The following is a 23,810-nucleotide window of genomic DNA, read 5'->3' as shown; positions in this document are numbered from 1 at the left end:
GCAGAGAAATCTGTAAGTTTATTCAAGGCAACAGTGTTTCATCTGGTCGCCTCGACTGTCACTATCAGTGAGAGGAAGGAAGGAAGGAAGGAAGGAAGGAAGGAAGGAAGTCAGAGAACGTGACTAAACATCATGAGAATAAATCTTCAACGTTATTTTTATCCATAGATAGATTTTGTTCTGTAACTGTGGGTGTTTAACTCCCACGATGACTGAGAGACCTCTACAGTAGTTGCTAAAAATTGACGTGCAGTCGTCTGTGTGCTGTTCATTTAAGTATGCAAGTCATCCGGTTGAGTCCAGACTCCCTCTGACCTCTGACCTCTGACACATTACAGACACTCAAGCCTTCAAATTAATGTCACAGACATTGTCGGCGCTCCTCATTGTTTATGTTTCTTTGGTCCGGCCTGTTTCTACATCATGTGGCTTTTTCCTTCTGACCAGGCCACGATCAAAAATGTACACTAGCTGTTTACTTTAGCGCGTTTCTATAGATCCTCTCTGCGTCTGAGCTACAGGCTCGTCTCCGTGCAGCGACCCGACCACAGGGGATATTCTGAGAAATGACCCTCTGTTCTTTGCTGATGTCTGGTATGTGTAAATATCCGTCTTCCAGCGTTCAGCCTTTAAAGTGAGAACAGTCAGAGATACAAATACCAGAGGTTGTGTGTGTGTGTGTGTGTGTGTGTGTGTGTGTGTGTGTGTGTATCCTGTTGTGCTACTCCTCCATTGGTTCAAACCATCTTTTAAGATGGTGTGTGTGTGATATTCATACATCAGACACGCCCTCACACACTATCTGACTTCCTGTTTCCGTCTCTTTCAAATCTCAAAAACAAGCGTTAATAAACTCTTTTGTCTTTGCATTTTATCTTTTCTTCTTTCTGTTCGCTCACTCACTCAAATTACAAACTAAACATGCCCTCTCACCTCAACTAGTTTGTCTGTGCAGAGACTTGCTGGTTTTTATTTGCTCAGGTTTTTAACAATCTGTCTCTGAAATATCTGCTGGGTGGAGGAGAATTAAATCTGGTTGAGGCCATCGCAGCAACTTCTTTTATCGCCCCTCTGCCTCATTAAAGTCGTTTCTCAGTGTTTGTGCGCTGGAGGCTTCACGTTTCCACATCCCACTTGTGTTTGCTGACCAGGATTGGCTTTCAAACTGTTTATGATGTCACTAATCATCCTTTTAGGTCCTGCTGCTTAAAATCATCGAGCTCAGAGAAAGTTTACGCTTCGAGCAGACGGATGTGAAAACAGCCTTCTGGTGTCAAACTGCACAGACATCATTCAACTGAAGGAACAGGAAGAAAAACACATTCTTGACTGAAGGGCGACTTTAACTCTTTAACAACTCCTCTTTTTTTGATGAAAACAAACATTTGTAGTATTTTAAAAATGGAAAATATTGTTGTCACTGTGGTCTTTGTGACAGTAATTATAAGAGTTAATGTGCCTCATCGTCCTCATCAGCACCGCCTGTGTAAACGCCACCAGCTACAATCAGGACTCTTTGTTCAGTCCCTCTTTGAAAAAAATCAAAACAGCCCATTCATAAGTAGCTCGGTTCTGCTAATGAGCCCAGACTCACAGTGTAATTATGAGTCAGGGCTGCAGTGACCAATCACAGAGCTCTTAGTAGCAGTGCTGCACTAGATGGCATCACATGACAACATCGCAGCTGAGACGTGTTGCTGCTGCAGGCCGAGGTGACGCTAATCGAGCAGGACAGCCTGAGTGTGACCTACTTCTGTAGGTGTCTCCTGCAGGCAGGACGGTCACCCTGCACCCCCGCCCGGCAGATGTAACGGATGAGACCACAGCAGCTCCGGCCTCTCTGTTTTATGAGTGTCAGTCCTCTGGGTCAGTGGCTCTCAAATGGTTTGGATCATGACCTCTTGATGTTCACAAGCTGGACTTGAATCATTTAATAGAGATTGATTTCCCCTCTTCGGGTGGTTTCATTTTTTCCATTATCAGCAGAGACACTGTTTGATATTGATCACATTTCTGAATAATCAAGGACACTGAATCTGAATTAAAGAGATATTTCTGGCCCCACGTTACCTCACGATGCTCAGAGAAGTCGTGAACCTCAGATACTTTTACTTTTCTTTAGTAACAAGTTGTTTAATCCATCACAGTAAATATAAACTTGTTACGATCGTTGCATTGTGTTGCTGCTTTAATGGAGATTTGAAAAAGTAATATAACTTTAAGGTTCAGTGTGGAGGTTTCAGGAGGATCTGTTGGCAAAAAAATGGAAATATAATATTAATAATCATGTTTATCATTAGTGTATAATCACCTGAAACTAGAGCAGGTCCTCTTCCATGGAGTCTGCCATGTTTCTACAGTAGCCCAGAATGGACAAAACAAACACTGACTCTAGAGAAGACCTTGCACGTTTTTAGAGATTGCAAACGAGGGGTGTTCAGTTGGTTAATCTGCAACCTCATCGCTTGATGCCACTAATTCCTACACACTGGACCTGTAACACAGCAGCTGCAGCGGGGAAATAGACTGTGTGTGCTAGTTCATGGTTTATTATATATTTATAAAGATTGGTGGACTGGCCCTTTAAGACAGTGAGTTGCCCTACAAAATAAAATCATCTGAAATCAGGAGAATTTAAAACTTTACAGCTGCAACATCAACATGTTTCTCCATCCTGCAGCCTGATTCATCTGTAACACATCTGCTCGTTTGTTTGAGGAAGTTTCCTCATTTTAACATTTAAATGTCGTCAGATTCTGTTTTAATCCTTCAGTGTGTTAAATATTTCAGATGTATAACGTGTCATTGTTTCAGCAGCTCACGTTCAAATATTATATGAATATTCATGAGCTGTCTGAGCCTATAGACGCTACTGGAGGCAGGTGTGTCAACGCGCACAGCAACACACACGCACACACACCGCGGAGCGAGGAGAGGCTCCTTCAAAATAAAATGTCAGCACTTCGGGGGGAGGTGGAAATCGCATTTATTTTGCAAATTCATAATCCAAGGTAAAAGTCTTGACTATTCAATAACTGACAAAACATATTTCTGTTCTGTATTAAAACCATATATTTAATAAAAGTGTGATTTTATTGAAACACGTGAAATAAATCAGAGTGATTTCTGTACAAGAGAAATACATATTTATGGTTTATGTTTGTTTTGTGGGCAATAAACTTCCAACGCGCGCGTATTTTACTTTGGCAGGGCGCGCCGGACGCGCCGCTGCCCGGTTCGGGCGGCTTGTCGGCTCGGTGCAGCCTGTAGGAGCGGCCGGTTCCTCCCAGCAGCCTCTCAGTTCACAGGGAGAGCTTTTCTTCTCACAGCAGCAGCGGGGATTTTCTGCCTGCACACGCCGGATATTCATCACATTAAAAAACACACCGACTGCTGAAGCGGCGACAGAAGACGGACTCTTTCTGGGTCGTGTATCCCGCCCCGTCCCACCTTTCTGATTTGGGCCGTCGTTGCTTTTTTTCTCCCATTTTTATTTTTTATTTGTGGACGCTCTCCTGCTGACAGATCCTCTGTGGCGCACTCAGGTTTTCTTTTGCTGACATGGTAGATTATCACGCTGCCAATAACCAGAGCTCGACCGGAGGGGTCCAAACCTACATGGAGCAGGAGAATGACTGGGACCGGGACCTGCTGCTGGACCCGGCCTGGGAGAAACAGCAGAGGAAGGTGAGTGAAGCGAAGTCGGGGCCCAGCTGGGCCGAGCGGAGCCGGGCTGAGAGGAGGAGGAGGCGGCGGGGCTGAAAGAAAATGGCAGGGGAGGGATGAGATGGGGAGTGGAGGTCAGGGACCGAGTGCGGGCCGCACTCCCGCAAAACCCCGCAGCTGCTCCCAGTGCCCCACTTTCTACCGACCATTTTCTCCTCCTCTCCTCTCCTCCTCTCTCCTCAATGTCAAGCTGCTTCCTTTCCCTCTCCCTGGACTCATTTCCTCTCCTCTGATCCTTCTCCTCGCTCTGAATGTTAAAGTATGTCCAACATGAGCTCCTCTCACTCCTTCAAGGGTGAACCTTTTTTTCTTCTTCCTCTCTTTTTTTTTTTTTCCCGGCACTTTTCCTTCCCTCCGCGGGCGGAAACAGGGCGCCACATTGTTGCAAGAATCAAACATTGTGCTTGTGCAGAGCTGAGGGGCTGAAGGCAGCAGGGAGGGAAGGTGGGTTTTTTTTTTGGTGGGTTATCTGTCCCACTTGTGTGCCTGCTCGGCTCGGCTCGGCTCGGCTCGGCTGGAGGCCGATAAGACTTGAGTCGAGGCGAGTTTGTAGCAGGAAGCTGACCGATACGGTGCTGCTGGAGGCCGATATGTGGACGATTTAACTGTAGAGGTGCTGTGATTCATTACATCCACCTCTCATCATGTGTTAACTGAAAACTGGACCTCATTCAGGATCCTTTTTTCAAAGATTGTCTCCATAACTCAACTATGTAAAACCTTCTACAGCTTTATGAAAAGCAGCCGTAAACCAGAAAACATTTACCGAGCGATAACATCACCACATCTTTGCATGACACAGACCGCTCGTCTGACAGGTCAGGTGAAGAGAGAAGTCATTTAACATGCGAGTGCCACACCTGTGAAGCTAAAGGTGACAGCTGACGTGAGCTGTATGTTGCAGGTAATTGTTATATCTGGTGCTCTTCCCAAAGCCCTGGGACATTACAAGTTTCTGCAGCCACGCTCATTTTTACTGCACAGAGCTGAACGCCCACTCGCTGTGCTGCAGATTTTAGCCACAGAAATATTCTGCAGAACTATTTGGACACACTGGCAGCTTATTGCACATCAGGTCCTGCGTCCCCGCTGGTCTTCACACCGGGTCTTTACCTGTGATACCATCAAAATAAGTATATTACTCATCAGCCCCCAAATCAACAGGCTGTAAGCTTCACACAGCACTGTACATTTTTATTTATACACACCCACTCTTCGCTCCATCCAGCTCCTCTTCATCCTCTTATTCTCCTCCTGTTGAGTAACAATCGATGCTAATGTTTCTTGTAATGCTTTGGCCACCTGTGCCCATTTTCCCTCAAGGATGGCGAAGAGAGCCGTCCATTAATATTCAGTCTGATTCACAGAGTGTAGACTGTTAAATCTTTACCATGACGGGAAACAACAACAACAACAACTACCTCCGAGCTCGCAACGTACACGCTGAAATTGGCAAGTTACCCTGTAATCTGGTCCCCAACAGTACGAACCCAAACAAGCGAACAGCTGTTACCTTTCTTTTACGGGGATTTAGCCGTTCTGATGCCAGTGCTCGCCTCCCTGCCTGCAAAACAAGTTCCCACCGACATGACTTTGCAGGCTGCATCCTGCAAATTCAATACAAACAAGTGTTTTTCCTCTACCAGGATGAGAACTGGTGCAGCCAGACCTTTCCACAGAGCTGTGAGATAGATCTGCCTGTGTGAGACTAGAATAAGGTGACCTTGTTTTTTTTTTACTCACCATTCCCCCTTAAGGCACCAGCTATACTGAATAATCACGTCTACCAGAAGAAATGTGTCACAACACTCGGCCTTTTTAAGATACACTTGAAAATGGAGGACGCGCACACGATCCTGATGGTGAACGTTCCATCATGGCGACCCTCGTGACCACATGGACTCATAACAGGACACTAAATCTCTCTCGCGTCGGTTTTTTTACCCTCTGAATCGTCGTCAGGGAGTGGAGAGGCAGCATAATGAAGGATGATTTGAAGAATCATTGCTTAACAGTGTGGAATGATTGAGAGGGTGTGTTTCCATGTGTGTGCAGTGGTAACCAGACTACGCACCCTCTCTCATCCTCTAACTAGCCAGATGACTGGCATACCTTCTAGTGGTGTGACAGCATGCCGAGCATTGACTCGTGCATTTTTATTAGGCCACTCAGCACTATAGCCGTCAACATCAGACATTCCTTGCAGCTGATTTGCATCGAAACCTGGCGGGTCCAGTCCTTCACTGTTAAGTCGCGCTGGTTAGTCGACTGTGTGGACTCTGTGTGTGTGTTTGTCCCGAGATCACAACGGGTCAAAGTTTCTTCAAACCTCACCTAGCAATCATTAACAGAGCGAGGCTTGTTGTGTAAAACCTGGGCTGAGGTCCACTCCTGAATCTTCACTCATCAGTGGAGGCTGATGTGTGATTGGTTGATTGGGAACAGTACAGGCTGGGGACATGTCCCCCTGCCCGGCCCGAGCTGTGCCGGGCCCCGGTGAGGCGGGGGAACCAAGGGCAAATTCCTGCGGTGTATTCACGCTCGCTGTGCCAGTTATTGCGCAAAAGTGAGCAAACGCCTCCCGCAGGAATATTGAGAGGGACGTGGATTTAATGAGTGTGGGAATGGGTTTATCCTCGTAGAGAGCGAGGGCTGAGTCCGTAAGGTCAGAACCAGAAGCGGTTGGTCAGATGCAGAGTTTTCCATCACGCTGACTCTTCACATTTGCCATGTTGAGTAATACAAGAGGGGGAACAGACAGCAATGGGCAGGGTTTTTTTTTTTTGGCATTCTTGCCTTTATTTGGTGTCCACAGTGGAGGCAGAGAGGCAGGAAACACTGAGGGAGGAGGCACGAGGTGGCTTCAGTTTACATTTGAACCTGAAGAGCTCAGTTTGCTCTTCAGCTTTGGGATGTGGACAAAACAAGACATTTAAAGGACATCATCGTGGGCTCTGGGAAACACTGATCAACTTGTTTTTTTTTTAAATCATTTTCTGGCATTTTAAAGACCAAACAACTTCGATTAATCAAGAAAACGATCTTTAGTTCCAGCTTAACTTAAAAGAAGACATTTGGCAGAATTCAGACTTTTACTTAATTTGTTCCATTTGAATAAAATTCAGTTTCCCACAGTCGCACAGCGACTCTGTTTCTCTGGCAGGAGCAGAGGTCTGTCCTTACAGCTTGTTTCCAGTTGTCCATTTCATGCGTGGAGCAGCATTTCTCAACACCCCAGAGTACCTGGCCTGAGCCCAGCTGAGTCCAGCTAACTGCAGTTTGTTACAGGCGAAGCTCCTCGCCTCACAAACATGTTATTAAGTCTTTCTCACCGCTCTCAGGTCCGACACACGTTGAAACATGTCAAAGTACGCAGTGACGCCACCAGAGGCTTTATTGTAACTCTCAGGCAGTGTGGCAGGAGGTGCCGCGACAGTTAGGCTGCACATATTTCTCATGTCGTGCGGCAGGGCGAAAGTACAGCGAGGTGGGTGGATGAGCTAACAAGGAAAGCAGTAAAGTACACAAGCCAAAGGGCCCGGAGCAGTCGGCAGCACTGGTGACTGATTGTTCCTATTTGTCAAGGGGATGTTCTTTATGAATCGGGTTAATTAGCAAACTTGTCCCAGTGTTCCCCTCTGATGCAGATGTTCAGTTAAATCACATAAACGATGAGATTTTAGGTGATAAAAATGAAATTCATGCGACTGTGTGAATGAGCCAACGTACGCACGCAAAATCAAAGCAGATGTGCTGCCGAACGTCTACAGGAGAAACGTACGTCTGGACTCACGTCAGAGTTACAAAGCTGGTGTCAGGAGTGTGTAGCGCTGATGGTGACACACGAACTGTCATAAATCAGCTGTGTCACAGCAGCAGAATCGGTTGTGGTCGCAGACTCTGATGTTTATCTGTCTTCATTTTCCTGTACTGACAGCCGTCTCGATCCATCACTCTGTTTGCACACAAAGTGATTGGAGCTGGACTCTGAAGCCGAACAGACTTTACAGTTAACAGCTGGAACTGATGGAAAAATGGGAAGTTAGACAGAATATTTGGATATAACTTCATTTTCCTGTTCTTTTACACGACTTGTGCTGAATCAGCCTCATTTATTTCTTCTGATGCACACATTTGTTTCTGGTCACCAGTCCAAAACCCAAAGTCTCCTCATTTACTGTCATCAATGACTGAAACCATCAGTCGGTTATCAAACAATCAGCTCGTGATTACTCGACTAATCATCGCAGCTCCAGTCAGTTCGGATGTGTCCTCCAGTGTCACAAAATATGCAGCATGCATTAGTGTGTATCCAGCCTCCCCTGACACACACACACACACACACCATGAATGCTAGGACTTGCACACAACACACACACACACACACACACACACACACACACACACACACACACAAACTGATCTTTTTCCAAGGTGGGCAGCTGGACACAATGTTAGTTTGTTCTTTTGCCGCCCACTTTCACATGCTTTCTGTGTGACTGGCTGGCAGCAGGCAGCAGGCGGAGCCGGTTCAGATGGGCCTGGGTTGGCTCAGGACGAGCTGCGAGTGACATTTTGTCAGGACAAATGGATCAAACAATGCATACTGCCTTCGGCTGAGATCTGGTGACATGATAAGCTGCCCTGGGTACTTTTTTTCTCTCCCTGCGCCAGATCAACGTTTAAGGGGATTGAGGGAGCTGGAAATGTTTGAGGGAGGTTGACAGCTCGCTAAACAACAATAGACAATGCTCCGTTTGTAGGGAAGTAAAGGAGCAGGACGCTTTGATTGGCTGTCTTTGTTTTTGTGTGTGTTTGATTGGCTGTTGCAGTGTAGCAGGACCAACCTGACTGGGGTGTGGCGGGTACAAGAGGAATCTACTCTACGCTATTCTCATTACAGGCTGAGGAGCAGATATGAGTGTTTACCTGTAATATAGATACATCTGCTTGAAGAGGGTTGAACAATAGGTCAGTTTAATCCTTATCACACACTGATATGTAGGCATTGTGTTATACATGGAGCTTAATCTGCTCGGCCACGATCCTCTTGTTGTAGATGTTAATATATCTGAGTGATTGCAGACAGAAGCTCAGACTCCTAAAACCAAATCTGGTGCATTAAACTTTCATACAAAAGTGGAAAAGTTAATTGAACTCAACACATTTTAATTAATTTAACGATTAGTCGATGGAGGGAAGGTGATGGATCCAGAGCTACACGATTAATCGCTCAGTTGTCAACTATTATATTAATCGGCAACTATTTTGATGATCTTTGAACATTTTCTGATGAAATAAAACTCATAATTCTCTGATTCCAGCTTCTTACATGTGAATATTTTCTGGTTTCCTTCCTCCATTACGACAGTAAACTGAATATCTTTAGGTTGTGGACAGAACAAGATATTTGAGGTCATTTTGGGCTCTGGGAAACACTGATTGACATTTTCTTTTACCATTTTCTGATGCTTTATAGATCGAAGATGTTAATAATCTACTTTTCAGGCAAATCGTAGAGATTGTGGTCAAAGATTTGCATAACTTTGTTGTCTAGCGGATCCGCTCTACATGACTGTACTAGATGGCTGTGCTGATTTAATGAATTACTTCATGTTACTCATCCTCGGGTGAGGTATTGCAATTATGCGAAGCGAGTTATAGTTGGCAACATGGTGGATGAGGAGCTTGTGCCAAAAAGATCAATCTCTAATGCAGTATTGTGTTTTAAGGTGCTAATGGAGAAATGTAATGGTCTACAGGGGATTTCAAAGTTGAGAGAGTAGATGGCCCACCCCTAGTTACAACCCTGATCACTACTGATCCACTTGCATTTTCAGAAGCTCTTCCTGAATGAAGTTTTCAGAGGAAACGCGGCTGTAACCTGTAACCTCCTCCTCCAGGAGTGGACCACGTATTTGAACTTAGAGAAGTAACTTCTTGTACTTGTAACAGTGGACGTGTGAAGGCATTTTGGGATGTGAGATAATGGAAAGTGTTGCCTTTGGTCATCCCCCTCAGTGCCAGCTGATTCCAGGTCAGCTGTGGGAAAGCCCTCCGCCTCAGCTGACCGTGATCCAGAATCAGCTTGTGGACCTAAACAACGAAGCAGTCAGTGAAGCAGACAGCCAGCGAGGGGACAGAGCAGAGAGGAATGTAACCCCTCGCTGTCTCCCCCCATCTTTCTCTCTGTTCTGCCATTGGCGGCGGTGAGAGAGCATGCAGGGGGAAACATTCCTTTGGTGGCCCATTATAGCCTGCTAGGCCAGTGGGAGGGGGCTTTTTTACTAACGGGGGGCGGGGTATCCTGTTTTTTACCCGACAGGAAAAAAAAAAGAGTTGGGGGTTTGCAGGATTGCAGATGTGGCCTGTGCGGTGGAGACCAGAGGGAGAATCCTCCTCGGGGGCTGAGGGTGCTTGCGGGGGGGGGGGGAGCGAGAGTTTCCAGCCGGTTCTGATGGGGCGGAAGTCGCGGCGCCGATCGTTGCTCCAAATATTTGTTTGTAGAAATGTTTTTCAGACAGCACCACCCTGTGATTGATTGCACTGTGGAACCATGTGCTTTGTTTTTAGCGCAGCAGGAGGGTTCAAAGTGCAGACTAAAACACACGGTCCAATCAGTTGAGAGGTTTGCAGCAGTAGCGTGGCGCCCAGGGCTGTAGGCCTGTGTGTCGAGGTGCTGCAGCCTAATGTGTTTCTCTTTCAAAGAGATTTCTTCACGGTCTGTTTCTCTCCAACTCTTTGTGTGTGAGGAAGGCGTTGCATTTTGGGGCAGAGAGTAGAAACTTGGGAGCATCCCAGCGTCACAGAAGCCACGAGTCCAGGATTCAGTTTGTGGCTGACATAACCTCGTGTCCCACCGCTCAGGAATATTGGCCGCGTTCACAAGCTTACTTCTTCGGCCATTGTGCATAGTTGTGAGGATTAGTAAATGGCATTTCCCTCTGATGAATTGAAATTGGCAACAATAGGGACTAAGAATTTCCTTTTGGTCGGCTGCCAGGATGCATGTCGATGGTTTTAGCCTTGTCCCCAGAGTACACCCTCGACAAGGGGATTTAAAGGAATACACTGCCTTTTTTTGTAAATAAGCTCTTTGGTTCATTTGCAATTGTTTAAAAAAAAACAGTTGGTAGCATTTCCGTTGACCTCAGTACTTTTTATTCAAAGTACTCTGCTGGATTTGCATCATTTCTAGTACTAGAAGACACAGAGGTGCTACTGGTGCTGGAACAATTTGATCGATTAAAGATAAACTGACCAAAACATTTTAAGCTTTGCAGCATTTCTGTTGTCATTGTAAACTGAATATATTTGAGTTTTGAGCTGTTGGTTGGACAGAACAGGCAATTTGAAGACGTCACCTCGGGTTAGAAGAACGATTAGTTGATAAATCAAGTACAATGATCAACAATTGATAAAACAATGTAAATATTTTCTGGTTTCTTTCCTCCTCTGTGAACTAAATATCTTTGGGTTTTGGACAAAATACGACATTTGAAGACGTCATCGTGAAACATTTTCCACCATTTTCTGACATTTTATAGATCAAACAGCTACTTTAATAATCTAGTCATCAGGTGAATCAACAATGAAAATAGTCGCTAGTTGCAGCCAAACCTGGGAACTTTTAAGTGAGTAATGGAAAAATAGTCTATAATGAAAACCATCATAACTTCCTGCTCTTATTACGGTTTCTCTCGGTTCCTGGAAGACTTTGGTCCACATGTTTGTTTCAGTGTTTTTTTGGGAATTTCACATGATTTTGGACCATTGGACCGCTACACTGGGGACCAACAACAACCATTAGATCTGAGAAAAGTAGTTCAGGTCGTGTTGAAACTCTCCACGTTGATTTTACATTCATCTGGCTCAGGCAGTTTAATGGTAGAGAAAACCCTGTCTCAGTGCTGACAGTCACTGCACACGTGATAATTCTGGAAAGATTATTTTAATGAATGAAGTGTATTTTTGTGTGGGTTTATTCGTGGCGTCCTCAGCTGACTGAGGCTCAGTTAGTGTCTGTCTGTGAGGTGGAGCTCAGCAGTGATGCAGGATCATAGTTCGGGCAGACTTAGATCTGATTGTGTCATTTGAATATTTCAACAGAGAAACTGTGTCTGCACTGATTGTGTCATAAACTGTGGGTCAATGTGTGTGTTCCAGTGCAGACTCTGTTTTTACGAAGGCGGTGGGGGCTGTTGTTTGTTGGAAAGCAGCAGCAGAAGAAAGGGATGTGTGTTTAGGTGTGGCGTGTGTGTTTAGATGCCTGTGTGAAGGGTGGGGGCACCATAATAATCTGGGTCTTGGGGTGGGGGTGGGTGGGATGGGGGGTCGGCTGCAGTTTGAACATGAGGTTTTCCAGCAGTCACATAGCTGTGGGTTTGTCTGCCTCAGGCTGCCGGTAAACAAACACAACTCATGTCCTCACCTACTGCACGGGTGGTGTGAGTCCTCCTAACGTTATTGTTGTCATCGTTGTGTACGGTCCGTTTAACTCGCAGGGAAATAAAGTGAGGAACATGTTGAAAACAATATGATATTGAAAAAAACAGTTCAGCTTTTATAGCAAGTTCCCCATAAACAAACCCCTCAGTGCTGTTTAAATGAAAGGATTACAGTAACTTCAGCTCACATCCCCCCCACACTGTCTGTAGGTGTGTGATGATCCATATTCAGTACCGTCAGTTTCCTCTACAGGTTATATTTCAGTGAAAATTAGTTTAAGGCACTAAACTTGAATCCTTTGGCTGAAGATCTCGACTGTATGGACTTGTTTCAGTCACTTTATTCAAACTAACTTGTGACGTAAGACCTGAAAGATATTTAAAAAATGAAGCATCACCATTGCAGTCATTCAGAATGATGCTGTCTCACCGTGTGACACTGTTACCTACATTTGAATATCTCTGCTCACCCTGCATCTCTATCTCAGTATCTGTCTCTACATGACTGCAGAGCGCAGGTAGCGTTCATGCATGTATCTGTGCGGCTGCAGCCTCTCAGTTCTGAACCACTGCGCTCTGCAGGGCTCTGTATTTTTGGAAACAGCACTTCAGAGCTCTGCTGTCATGCTGCACCTGAGAGCGAGCGAGCGAGAGCGAGAGAGGGTTCAGATTCAATAAAAATTTGATCAGAAAAGCAAAACGCTGTTCTCACTGTTTCTATTTCAAACCGTCCTCAACCGTCCTGAAGGAGGCTAATGCAGCTGTGTGTTTATATACGGGGCTATAGATGGAAGTGCATTGTCAAAACCATTAGCACCTTTTTTTGAGTGTTTTATAAAAGGCTTTTTTAAGGTGCGTGTGGTTGTTGGTGGTGAGTTAAATGTGCAGTTTAGAGAGAAGATGTGTTTATTGCAGTTGTTTCGTTATTACAAGGGAAGATGTACTTTCAACACAACCTGCTTTCACAATTTATTCAACAGACCTGACATTGCAGAGAAATGTGTCATCGCAACACAGAGGTGAAAAATAATAATTGCAAATGTGGAAACTGTTAGTATAGTGTCTTCTTTGAACGTTTCTTTTCAAATGTATTTTATAAATCTCCCAGTTTAATGCGAATAAATCACCGCAGCACTCCTTCTTATCTTGAACTGAGCTCACCCCTCAGCTGTCTGAAGGCTTAAAAATAATTTATTACCAAATTCATGCACCTGTGACTCTAAATTTTATAAAGATACCAGTTTGTTGAGGAACTGGTTTGTATATCAGTGGGGAACAAACCTCGTCATGTCAGTACATGCAGTCTGTCTGTGTGGCTGTTCATTGTTCACACCGTCTGAGGTTGTCCTCAATCTGGTCGTCCTCTCGAGGCCGGCGTGGCTGTACAGCAACATCTGTTAGAGTGGGACAGAACACCCCAGCACCACCACCACCACCACCGCCGCCGCCTCTCAGCCAGAGATTACCCCCCCAGCTCAGATGACCAGATTATTTCCAGATCAGACACATATCCGGGATGAATAGAAAGGTGGGGAAGGATGCATGTAGGCGCAGGATATACGTATGGACGCGACTGCCGCATTAGGTTGAAGGTCGGAAGTGATGTAAGAGTGCAGAGTGAACAAATGTAATCAGAGGTTTTAAATCAGATTATCAGCAGACACGCTGATCTTCAGTCTGAAAGCCAGACTGACACAATTAGTGTCATTAAGAAACACCGATAAAAGCTATAATCTCATATAAGAAATTAATTGGAGAGAAGATTTTTTATCTTCTCTCCAATTAAAATCGAAAACCTCTTAAATGACAATTGTAGTGAAAAAATGTGATGAGCATGGATAACGATTACGCAGAGCTGATTGATTTTCTCAGCTGTTTCTTCGGTGCAGCTCGGGATCCAACACGCACACCGTGTTCTCCTGATAACGTTGTTATTCTTTAGAATAAAGCTGGATGGATGCATACATGGCCACACCTAGACAGGTTATTCTCCCTCTGGGGTAGGTGTGTGAGTCAGAGAGAGTGGGAGAGGGAGAGAGAGAGCACAACAAACAGGCCTTGCTAGTCTGGTAACAAAGAGTGAGCTGCCTCATGCTACACACACACACACACACACACACACACACACACACACACACACACACACACACGTACACACAGAGTCGACATCTGGAGGGGATGCTCGGCTGCATCAGGGGTTTAACACTGTAGCTGCTGTGCGCCACAAACACCGAGACGATTAGACCTGTCCTCTGCTCTTCACCAGACTCTCGTCATAAATGTGCAAAATCATCCTGCTTGTCTTTATTTTTATATAATCACAGCAATCAGCCGGCCTTTTCTGACCCCCCACTCATCACCTGCGAGAGGCTCGTAGTTGTACATTTGCGTTCGCTTTGTGTAAACTGAACTTGTGAATCTGCAGCAGTCACTGAACTGAACTCGACCCGGACGGGGGAATCACCTGCTGAGGCTGCTGGGATGGAGGCATCGGTTAGCGTTTGTTGTGGTGCGAAGACGAATGCCTCCATCTATCACAGTGGCTTTTAAACCCTAACACATGTAACGATGGGGCAAACAGACCATGATTCAAGCTAAGTGTGTGTGTGTGTGTGTTTGTTTCCTCTGCGGCTGTCTCTGATTTCCTCAGTGAGCTCCTTGTTGGATTATTTAACAGCTTTTTAAACTGGGGCACTGGGCAAAGAGGTGAAGAGGAGAGGCCTACAGGGACACAGCAGACACAATGGATAGTGTACATACAGTTGTTTTAACCCGTGCACTCAAACTAGAACGGTCTTTTCTTACATGATGTTAACTGACAACACAGAGAATCTACTGAGGAGATGTAGACATGGTGTATGTCTTTACCTGTGAATCATCACTGCTCATGCTAACAAACACATTTGTTCTATTAAACCAGAAACATGAACTCCATCACGTCCTTAATCTGCAGAATATGAAGTTGTTTGAGGCTAAATTTAGGAGCGTTCTCTCCGGGTTTGTACACCTGCAGCTGAAGCATTTCAGCGGGGCGTCTGTGGAGCTGTGCTGGTTTCAAAGCACATCACAGCAGCATTAAATATTTACTGATTGCCTGGCCTTCAGGTTCCTCTGCTCTCATTTATAGCAAGGACGCTCCGCTCACCAGATAATCCCACGCAACACTCTCCCTCTCCTCCTCCGACTCTCCACATTCATTTCTCTATTTCTCTGCTAGCTCTTCTGTCTTTGTCAGAGTCGTTAAGGCAACCGGCTCAGACAAAAGAGGATAACTGGAGTGTGTGTGCTGCTATTTTTAGGACTTGGCCGGTATGTTTCTGGCCATTTTCTGTGTGATTTAGCAGTTCAGCTCTGGGGCTTCTATATCTGTATTGTGGGATGATATATGTCTATATCCTAGAAGACATATATTTCTGGTCAGGCATCTTCCAGGACCAGCCCGGAGCCTCTTCATAACTTCAATCTGGGTTCTTTTGTTTCTTTCATTGTTCAGAGGACGTCCCTCAGAGACTACAAGCCTCGAGCTCTAACAGAGAGACATGGGATGGACGATGGGGGGCTAGTTTTAACACAAAGAACAACTCTGGACTCATCTTTTACTGTGTTAGCGTGAATATTAAGAAATACTTAAAGAATCAAAACCTTGTTGTTTGAAAATGTCGCCTCTCTTTCGTTTGCAGGATGATTCTTGGTTGTTTTGCAGAGAACGAGTAGAGAAATCAGAACACAGGCGGACGAACATGATTTTTAGGGCGGATTAGAGTGTAAGAATACATTTAGACTCTAATGCAGGCATGCAGAGAGCCTTTAGACAGATGGATGATAAACGCTTCCTGCAGGTTCACTGCCAGTTTATGCAGCTGAAGAGACAGACCATCCAAACACTGTGCTGCTGCTGCTGTTGGCCTCAGGGTTAGAAAAGAAAATGGAAAGCAGGAGGAACTCTTCCTTTCCTCCCTCATGATTTTCTGTAGTTACTAAAGGCTGCAACGGATGATTGTTTTCATTACTGTTTAAATTATTTTCACGATTAATCTTATAGTCTATAAAATGTCAAGAAATTGTGGAAAAATGCTCATCACTATGTGCCAGAGCCCAGAGTGACGAGTTTCTTCTTCTGCAGCCCAAAACCCAAAAATCATAAAGATTTAAGAACCTGGAAGCAGCAAATGTTGGAAATGTTTGCTTGAAAAATGACTGAAAGGATTAATCAGTTATTAAAATAGTTTTTGAAAAAGTCTGATGTTAGTTTTCATGGTGAAGTTGAGTGTGTGCAGCCAGCGTTTAATGGAAGAATGATTAGTTAATATAATCTGTGGACAGATGTGTTATTGCCTCAGACACTCGGCACCTAGAATGGAGAAATGATCGTTCCTTTGATTTTTGGTTAATGGTTCAGCGATACAGAATAAATCTGACCTCAGAGAAGAAGTGAAACTCGGGAGATGTTGGAAGAACGACTGCAGCGCTGTCGTCCTCCTGGGAGTCGTAGTATTGGAAGAAAGAGGAAGGAAGGCTCTGTGGTTTTTGCGGTTTTCTCCCCCTTCCCTGTTTTCAAATATGAAGTCAGGCAAACCCTCTGAGTCAGAAGTCAGAAGACAGACAGATCACTGTGTGTTTGTGTGTGTGTCACCCTTTCCTTATTGGACCAGATGGCCCAGAGAGCAGGGGATGCCTGCAGACCCGCCGGACTGTATGTTGAAAAAAAGTACAGAACAAGGAATAATTTGTCTCCAGTTTTATCAAAGCTGTCGCATTACTGACCTCAAAACTGCTGAGAATAATGCACTTCACACTCCAGCTGCAGCGATTAATTGATAAGCTGTCAACTATTGAATTAATCGCCCACTATTTAGATAATTGAGTTAATGGTTTGAGCAATTTTTGAAGAAAAACAGGTCAGAATTGTCTGATTCCAGCTTCTAAAATGTGAATATTTTCTGGTTTCTTTCCTCCTCTGACAGTAAACTGAATATCTTTGAGTTGTGGACAAGACAAGACATTTGAGGACGTCATCTTGGGCTTTGGGAAACACTGATTAACATTTTTCTGACATTTTATAGACCAGACAAACGATTAATCGAGAAACTAAACAGCAGATTAATCGACAATGAAAATAATCACTTATTACAGTCCTTGTGTATATGTGTGAACAGCAGCAATATATATATTATATTATATATATTTGCCATCACGCTGTGTTGAGGAAGTGTGTATGGCTGAGCTACACTAGAAACCTCTTCAGTAGATCCTCTTTTGAGCTGATATTGTATTTAAAAGTGAGAGTTGACATTTCAGCAGGGCTGGTTCCCTGCTCCTCTGCGGGTCTTAATGTGGGTCAGGGAAGTCCTCTGCCCTCTTCGCTATCGGCCATGGGCCTACTATCCTGTCTGATCCAATCAAAGCTAGCCTGCAGGGGATTATTTAGCTACCGTTCCCTCAGTTAACAAAGACTCTTCTGTTGGCCCGACTGTGACTCACAGTGCAGTAGGGAGTGAGCACTGTGGAGTTAAGGCAGACCCTGGTACCCTGCCTTAGCTTCAGACCAACACAGTTTTGTCTCTGTCATGTGTGTCTGAGCTCAGCGCTCTGGTTTTGACACCACTACTGTGGCGACACAACGGCTTGTGAGAATCACGCTTCAGCGTTTCCTGCTGAGCTCGTTTGTGTGCTAACACTCTCTCTGAACACCTTCGTCGTACTGATGGGTTATTTTTGCCTTTTTACTTTCATGCAACACACTGACAGCTGCAGTGGTGCTGCTTTCCAGCTGTGCTTTGTTGTAATAAAAGTCTTTGCATAGCTTGAAAGAAGTCTTTTACTCTGTCATGTTGTATCCAGGCAGGAGGGAGTGAAATCTATTTAGAGGAGGACGAGGAGGAGGACGAGGAGGAGGAGGAGGAGGATGGAGAGAGACAGAGAGGTTCTGGTTAGCAGTAATAATCTGACGAGAGGTTGAAGAATAAGTGATTTTAACAACATGAAGCATGCAGAGATGTGAGAGAGTTGTTACTGTTCATACTACGGACACGAGGTGCTGAGACACATTTTAAACCTGCTAAAAATAAGATGCTGTAGTCTTTGGTTGCTTAGCAACAGCCCTGAAGCAGGGTTGTAGTACCGATATGGCTGCCGTGGTTTCCTGCATGACAAAAAGTCTGTTAAAGGATTTCCTCAACGACACTTAGAATTGATAAGAGGTACCTTTAACTGATCGGCAGCTATGACTGAGCTGAGTGCAGCTAAATCCACACCAGCGGCAGCCGACCGCTGCTGGAGCGCAACCGAAAGTCTCATTTGAATACAGAGATGTAGTCGAAATCTGTGTCTTCTCAGCAAGCTGTGAATCTACGTAAGCCTCTCGATTCTTAGAAGAGAAGTCGGCAGAGAAGAGGAAACCAGTTGAAGACTGTTCGAGGTGTGCGAGAAAAGGAAGTTGAGCTCTTCAGTATCTGCCTCCTCTGTTACTTCTTTTTAAACACTTTGCAGATACGTGACCATACTTACACCCATTAAAGCTCTCACTAAGAGCTGGGTGCTTATTCGCTAGATACGTATTTTGATGTAAGATTCAATATTTTTCTGCAGCTGGTTTTCTTCAGTCAGGTTAATTGTAGCCGTCCAGTCGTCTGTTGTTTGTACACAGCTGGACAGAAAAGTTGTTGAGAGGATCAGACTGTCACTGATTCACCGTCTACACATCCTGGACTGCCCCATGTACAGCAGGAGAGGGGGGTCGCTGCAATATTAAAGTCATTTTAAAGGGATTGCATCAATCCGGAGCTGTTACACCCCCACAGACCTACACACGCGCGCACACACACACACACACACACACACACACACACACACACACACACACACACACACACACACACACACACACACACACACACACACACAGTGGTAGTGGCCTTGACTGTGCCCTGGAGGGGTTTGGAGGGGTGTTGTGTGTGTGTGTGTGTGTGTGTGTGTGTATATATACTGTGTCTTTGTGTATTTGTGTGTGTGTGTGTGTGTGTGTGTGTGTGTGTGGGTTAAAAGCTCTGCATGAGTCTATCTGGGGCACGAGGATCACTGCATTAAATCAACTTAAGGTTTTAGGTTAGTGTGGGAGGAGTGTGTGTTGATGTACGATTGTGTGTTTAGGCGTGTTGGCCAGTGTGTGGATTCACAATCATCCCTGTGTTGCCAATTTTAGTTTTTTGCAAGTTGCACGTCTGTGGGCACGCCGCAGAACGGATAAAGAAGTAAATCCTGTAAAGACAGAAAATGAGATTGTTTACGACCTAAATCTTATCAGTTTTCAGACTGACTGGTCGCACAAAACAGGCTTTCTTTGGGAAACTGATGGTCATTTGTCACAGTTTGACATTTCATAGACTAAACAATTAGCATGGTGCCTCACACATACACACCAGTTTCCTTTCTTTAGCCCTGCATCAACACAATTGTTCCAAAAAAAATCTGCTTGGTAATCCCTGACGGCCACTCTCGGCTTCCTGTCTGTCTGATGTGACACTCTCAGCGGTTGATAAATGTCCATTTGCCTGCTGATTTGCGTTGGCATGCGCTTGACTGTGTGTATGTGTCAGACGGGCGTCGGGCCAGTGAGTCATGAAGCCGTAAAGGGCAGGGTGAGCGCTGGAATGTGTGACAGAGCTGGACAGAGGGGGGTGGCTGGGCCAGACCTGTGTGTGTGTGTGTTGTGTGTGTGTGTTTTTGTATGGGTCATCAACAAGCGGAAACTCAGAGGAACAAACAATGTGCCGCTCCTTGTACCGGCCGGGTCTGGACTCTCTCCTCCCCTCCCTCCTCTCTTAATGACTCGCAGCACCAGGAAGTCCTTGAAAAGTCTGGAAACAGTTTGCGTGATCTAAATTCAAGACCGTATCTCGTGTGAAGTATTTTAAGACAACGCTTCATTGATTCATCTGTGGATTTATTCTCTTGATTGTTGTTAATGTCAGAAAATGAAGAATCAGTGTCCTCAAATGTCTCGTTTTTGACCACAACTCAAAGATGTTCAGTTTTCTGTCACAGAGGAAAGAAAAGCTGGAATCAGAGTTTCCTTTTGAAACTGATTGTCAGAATAGTTGGTGAGTAACTTAGTAGCTGTCAACTCATCTATTAGTTATTCCAGTTAAAGATTTTGCTGCATGCCCACTTTTTATTATAGATTTATTTCCTCTTCTCGTTTCAGTTCCCCAAATCCTAAAATGTGTAATTTCTGCAGTGAATAATGAACAAAATATCCATTTATTTTGAAGAATCTTTCACCTGCAGCTCCACATCTGAGCTCAGTTAATAGTATGACCTGCATCCTGTCTGCTTCGACCACACAGTCGGGCTCCATCAGCCTGATAATGAGACTGAATCGTCTACATTTTTGTGAATCGTACAAAGAATCCCAAATGTAGCCGCGATTAACTCGACCAGGACCTCCGTGTTCAGTCAAAGGAATTTTAACACAGCTTTGTTTCTTCATTTTTATGTTTGACTTCCTGAAAACCACACACACACACACACACACACACACACACACACACACACACACACACACACACACACACGTACACACATTGTGTTAAAATTCACCAAATGGGAGTGAGGCCATCTGAGGACATTCATACACTCCCTTAGACACACAGTGTTTGACCCAAGTCTCATGTTCATGGCAGGACAGTCAGTGTTTTTTACTTTCTGTGTCTCCTTCACTCTTATTTTATTTCTGCTGCTTCATAGGAAGCAGAGGGGGGGAGGAAGGTGGGTGTGTGTGTGTCGTGTTTCACATTCCTGCACTTTGGAGCACACAGACACACACACAAACACAAATGCACACATTCAAAATGGACGTGGATGCAGTCAGGTAACTTTTAAAGGATATCTGCAGCGTCAACCTGAAACCGTGTGTGTGTGTGTTCAAGTTCTCCATGCATGTCCATTCTTGGTATGTGTTTGTGTGAGTGTCAGCAGGGGGTGCACCTTGCTGCCCTCTTACATCACCATTGTCGCCGTGACAGGCAGTTAAATGTGTTGCCTTATAAGGTAAAAGCGTGCGAGGCGGGCTGAAGGGAGGAGGGGCAGGAAGAGCCTGTTACCGTGACAATGCTGTCTGCTGCCGGGCAACTGGGCCGGCCTGAAACTCCCGTTTGGCCACATTTTCACACACACACACACACACACACACACACACACACACACACACACACACACAGCCCTTTTTTATTTCTCCTTCATCTTATCTTTCCCTCTCGAGCGCCACATGATTCACTCATTTAATATTTGCTTTTGTTGCCATAAGAAATATTTTAGTCGCGTCTTTTGGTCTCTTTGTTGTATGTTTCTGTCTCTAAGGTGTGTGTGTGTTTGTGTGTGTGTGCGTGTGCGTACATGTTGGTTACAGTCATTGGTTCTGTATGAGCTCATCGACACATCAGCAACAAAACTTCAGTTTTAGTGGGAATGCAAAGAATGAAAATTTATGGCTGATGTCATGCTTTTCATACCGCACATGCACTCACTAAGACGAGTATTTTCTGTATTTGTTCACGCTGCAGTGTTTGAGTGTTTCTCCTTCTCCTTTCTTTTCTCCTCCCGACATGTTTGTCCTGAATGCACCGAGGCGTCGCATGGACGGTTAACCTGCTGCGACCTTGGCTTTATAACTTGATTGTGAGCTGTGAGTTTGATTGCAGCTGACAGAGAGGTGTAGATGAAGTGATGCTGCCAGCTAAGCACGTTTTGGCTCTTGTCAGGGCTTTTTTTTTTTTTTTTCTCCCTTAATGATTAAAATAACCCAGCGCTGAGTAAGTCTGTCTTGGTGGCTCAGTTTAGCGCTTACTCATTCTAACTATAGTGGCGTTTACTCACAGCAGACACATTCACACGCTACAGACAGAAAAGTGCCCCCCTGTACAGTGAAACAATGACAGGAGAGAGCAAATGGTTGCTTATTTAAATGTCTTCTTCAATCATTTTGTTATATTTTGGAGAAGAGGTTTCATTGCCCTGCTGAACACCATTGTAGATGAATACAGAATAAGAAGTTCACACTGCCAATTACTTCTCTTTTCTGACCAATAACTTCCTCTAACAGGCTTCAGCTGGTTTCAGATGGTTTTTATCAGTCACTGTTACAAATAGACTTCATGTGAAACCGTGTGGTGTGAACAAACCGTTCTCTGCAAGAGAAGTTAACCAGCATCGGTTGCCTAAACGAGTCTGTAGTTTTTTATAATCAGTGTGTTTTCGCATGTATTTTTATTACTGGAGGTGTAGGTGCAAAAACAGTGTAGTACACAAATATCTGCATGCTTCATATTTTCAAGAGAAACAAAACAGACAAAGCAACAGAGTCAGAGAATAAGTTGGTCTTCATCAGTCTCTCATCACCACCTGCTCCTGACTACAAAGGTGCTACAGACAGCTTTTGCAAAACAGGAAAAGAAAGGCTGCCATTTTCTGTGAAAACATGCTATTTCCTAAGGTTAAATATGACATTATCGTACCTTTTTAACCAGCCAGGACATCATGGTGATGTGGGAGATTTCTAGACTAGCAGAAAAACAAAACATGTTTTGAAATGACAATAAAGCAGTTATATAATAATTTGATGTTGGCATTATTTCAAATAATTCTCATGATGATATGCATCAGAGTAACTGGGGTTTTCATTTTAGTCTTTGATCGTTAAGAGCTGCAACTAACAGTTAGTTTCATTGTCGGTTAATCTGTTGATAATTTTCTATAAGTTGTCTATAAAAAATTAGAAAATGGGGAAAAATGACGTCCTCAAATGTCTTGTTTTGTCCACAACCCAAAGATATTCAGTTAACTTCCATGGAAGAATCAACTGTTTGTGTCTTGTGATCCACATCGTGAGCCAAAAAGGTCAACGGCTGCTGCTGCCTGTCCTTTTGCACAAGATCTTTGGTATTTGTCCTCCCAAAAATGTCTCAAAATAACTGGTGTATTCATCAGACCTGACCTCAGATCGTAATGATGACATCTGTATCGGTCAGACGGCTGAGTGAGAACGCAGTTTGACTTCTGAGCTGCTCCGGGTGTTTGTGATGGTGCTGCAGTGAACCATGTTGATGTTGGCTACTTTTTCTTTGAGTCGTCATCATCGTCATTCACCATCTTCATCGTAATAGTGGGCATGTTATGGTTGAGTCAGTTGTTCCTCCCACACCCAGCATTAAGGGGTTACTCACTTTCTCTTGCATGTTTTCGCTCGGAGTAAATCACTTTCACATGTCAGTGAATCACGAGGAGAAATGTTCAATTCTTCTTCATAAACAGCCGATAAACATCCAGCCTCGTAAAAACCTGCTGCTCGCTCTTAATGAATTCTTATAATTATTTCTTTATTGGTATTTTGCTGACGCTCTTGTCCAGACTGACTCGATGTTTTGGATTAGCAGGATCCGTTTGTAGCATCAGAACACACGGCCGTTTGCAGGTTTGGTCCGGCAATTTCTGGACTAAATGACTACAGGCCCGTAGCCCTGACGTCTGTGGTCATGAAGTCCTTTGAGAGACTGGTGTTGAGCCACCTGAAGGACATCACAGGCCCCCTGCTGGACCCCCTGCAGTTTGCATACCGGGCAAACAGGTCAGTGGATGATGCAA

At 44.6% G+C, this 23,810-nt stretch overlaps 1 protein-coding gene across 3 annotated transcripts in view; it reads left to right on the top strand.

Moving 5' to 3' along the window:
• The first annotated feature begins 3,309 nt into the window (after positions 1–3,309).
• The window catches only part of actn4 (actinin, alpha 4), a 58,629-nt gene continuing 38,128 nt past the window's right edge, over positions 3,310–23,810 (top strand). For 2 of the 3 annotated variants that reach the window (XM_073491535.1, XM_073491544.1), the window contains exon 1: positions 3,310–3,687. In XM_073491535.1, the coding sequence (XP_073347636.1) occupies positions 3,562–3,687 (126 nt within the window). In that variant the 5' untranslated portion in view covers positions 3,310–3,561. The remainder of the gene's footprint in view (positions 3,688–23,810) is intronic. The other variant, XM_073491527.1, reaches the window with a different exon arrangement.

The sequence above is a fragment of the Pagrus major genome, chromosome 2, assembly GCF_040436345.1.
Source record: "Pagrus major chromosome 2, Pma_NU_1.0".
In the NCBI taxonomy this organism is placed as follows: Eukaryota; Metazoa; Chordata; class Actinopteri; order Spariformes; family Sparidae; genus Pagrus; species Pagrus major.
The sequence above is the reverse complement of the archived record's forward strand: the minus strand, read 5'-3'. Positions and strand labels throughout refer to the sequence as shown.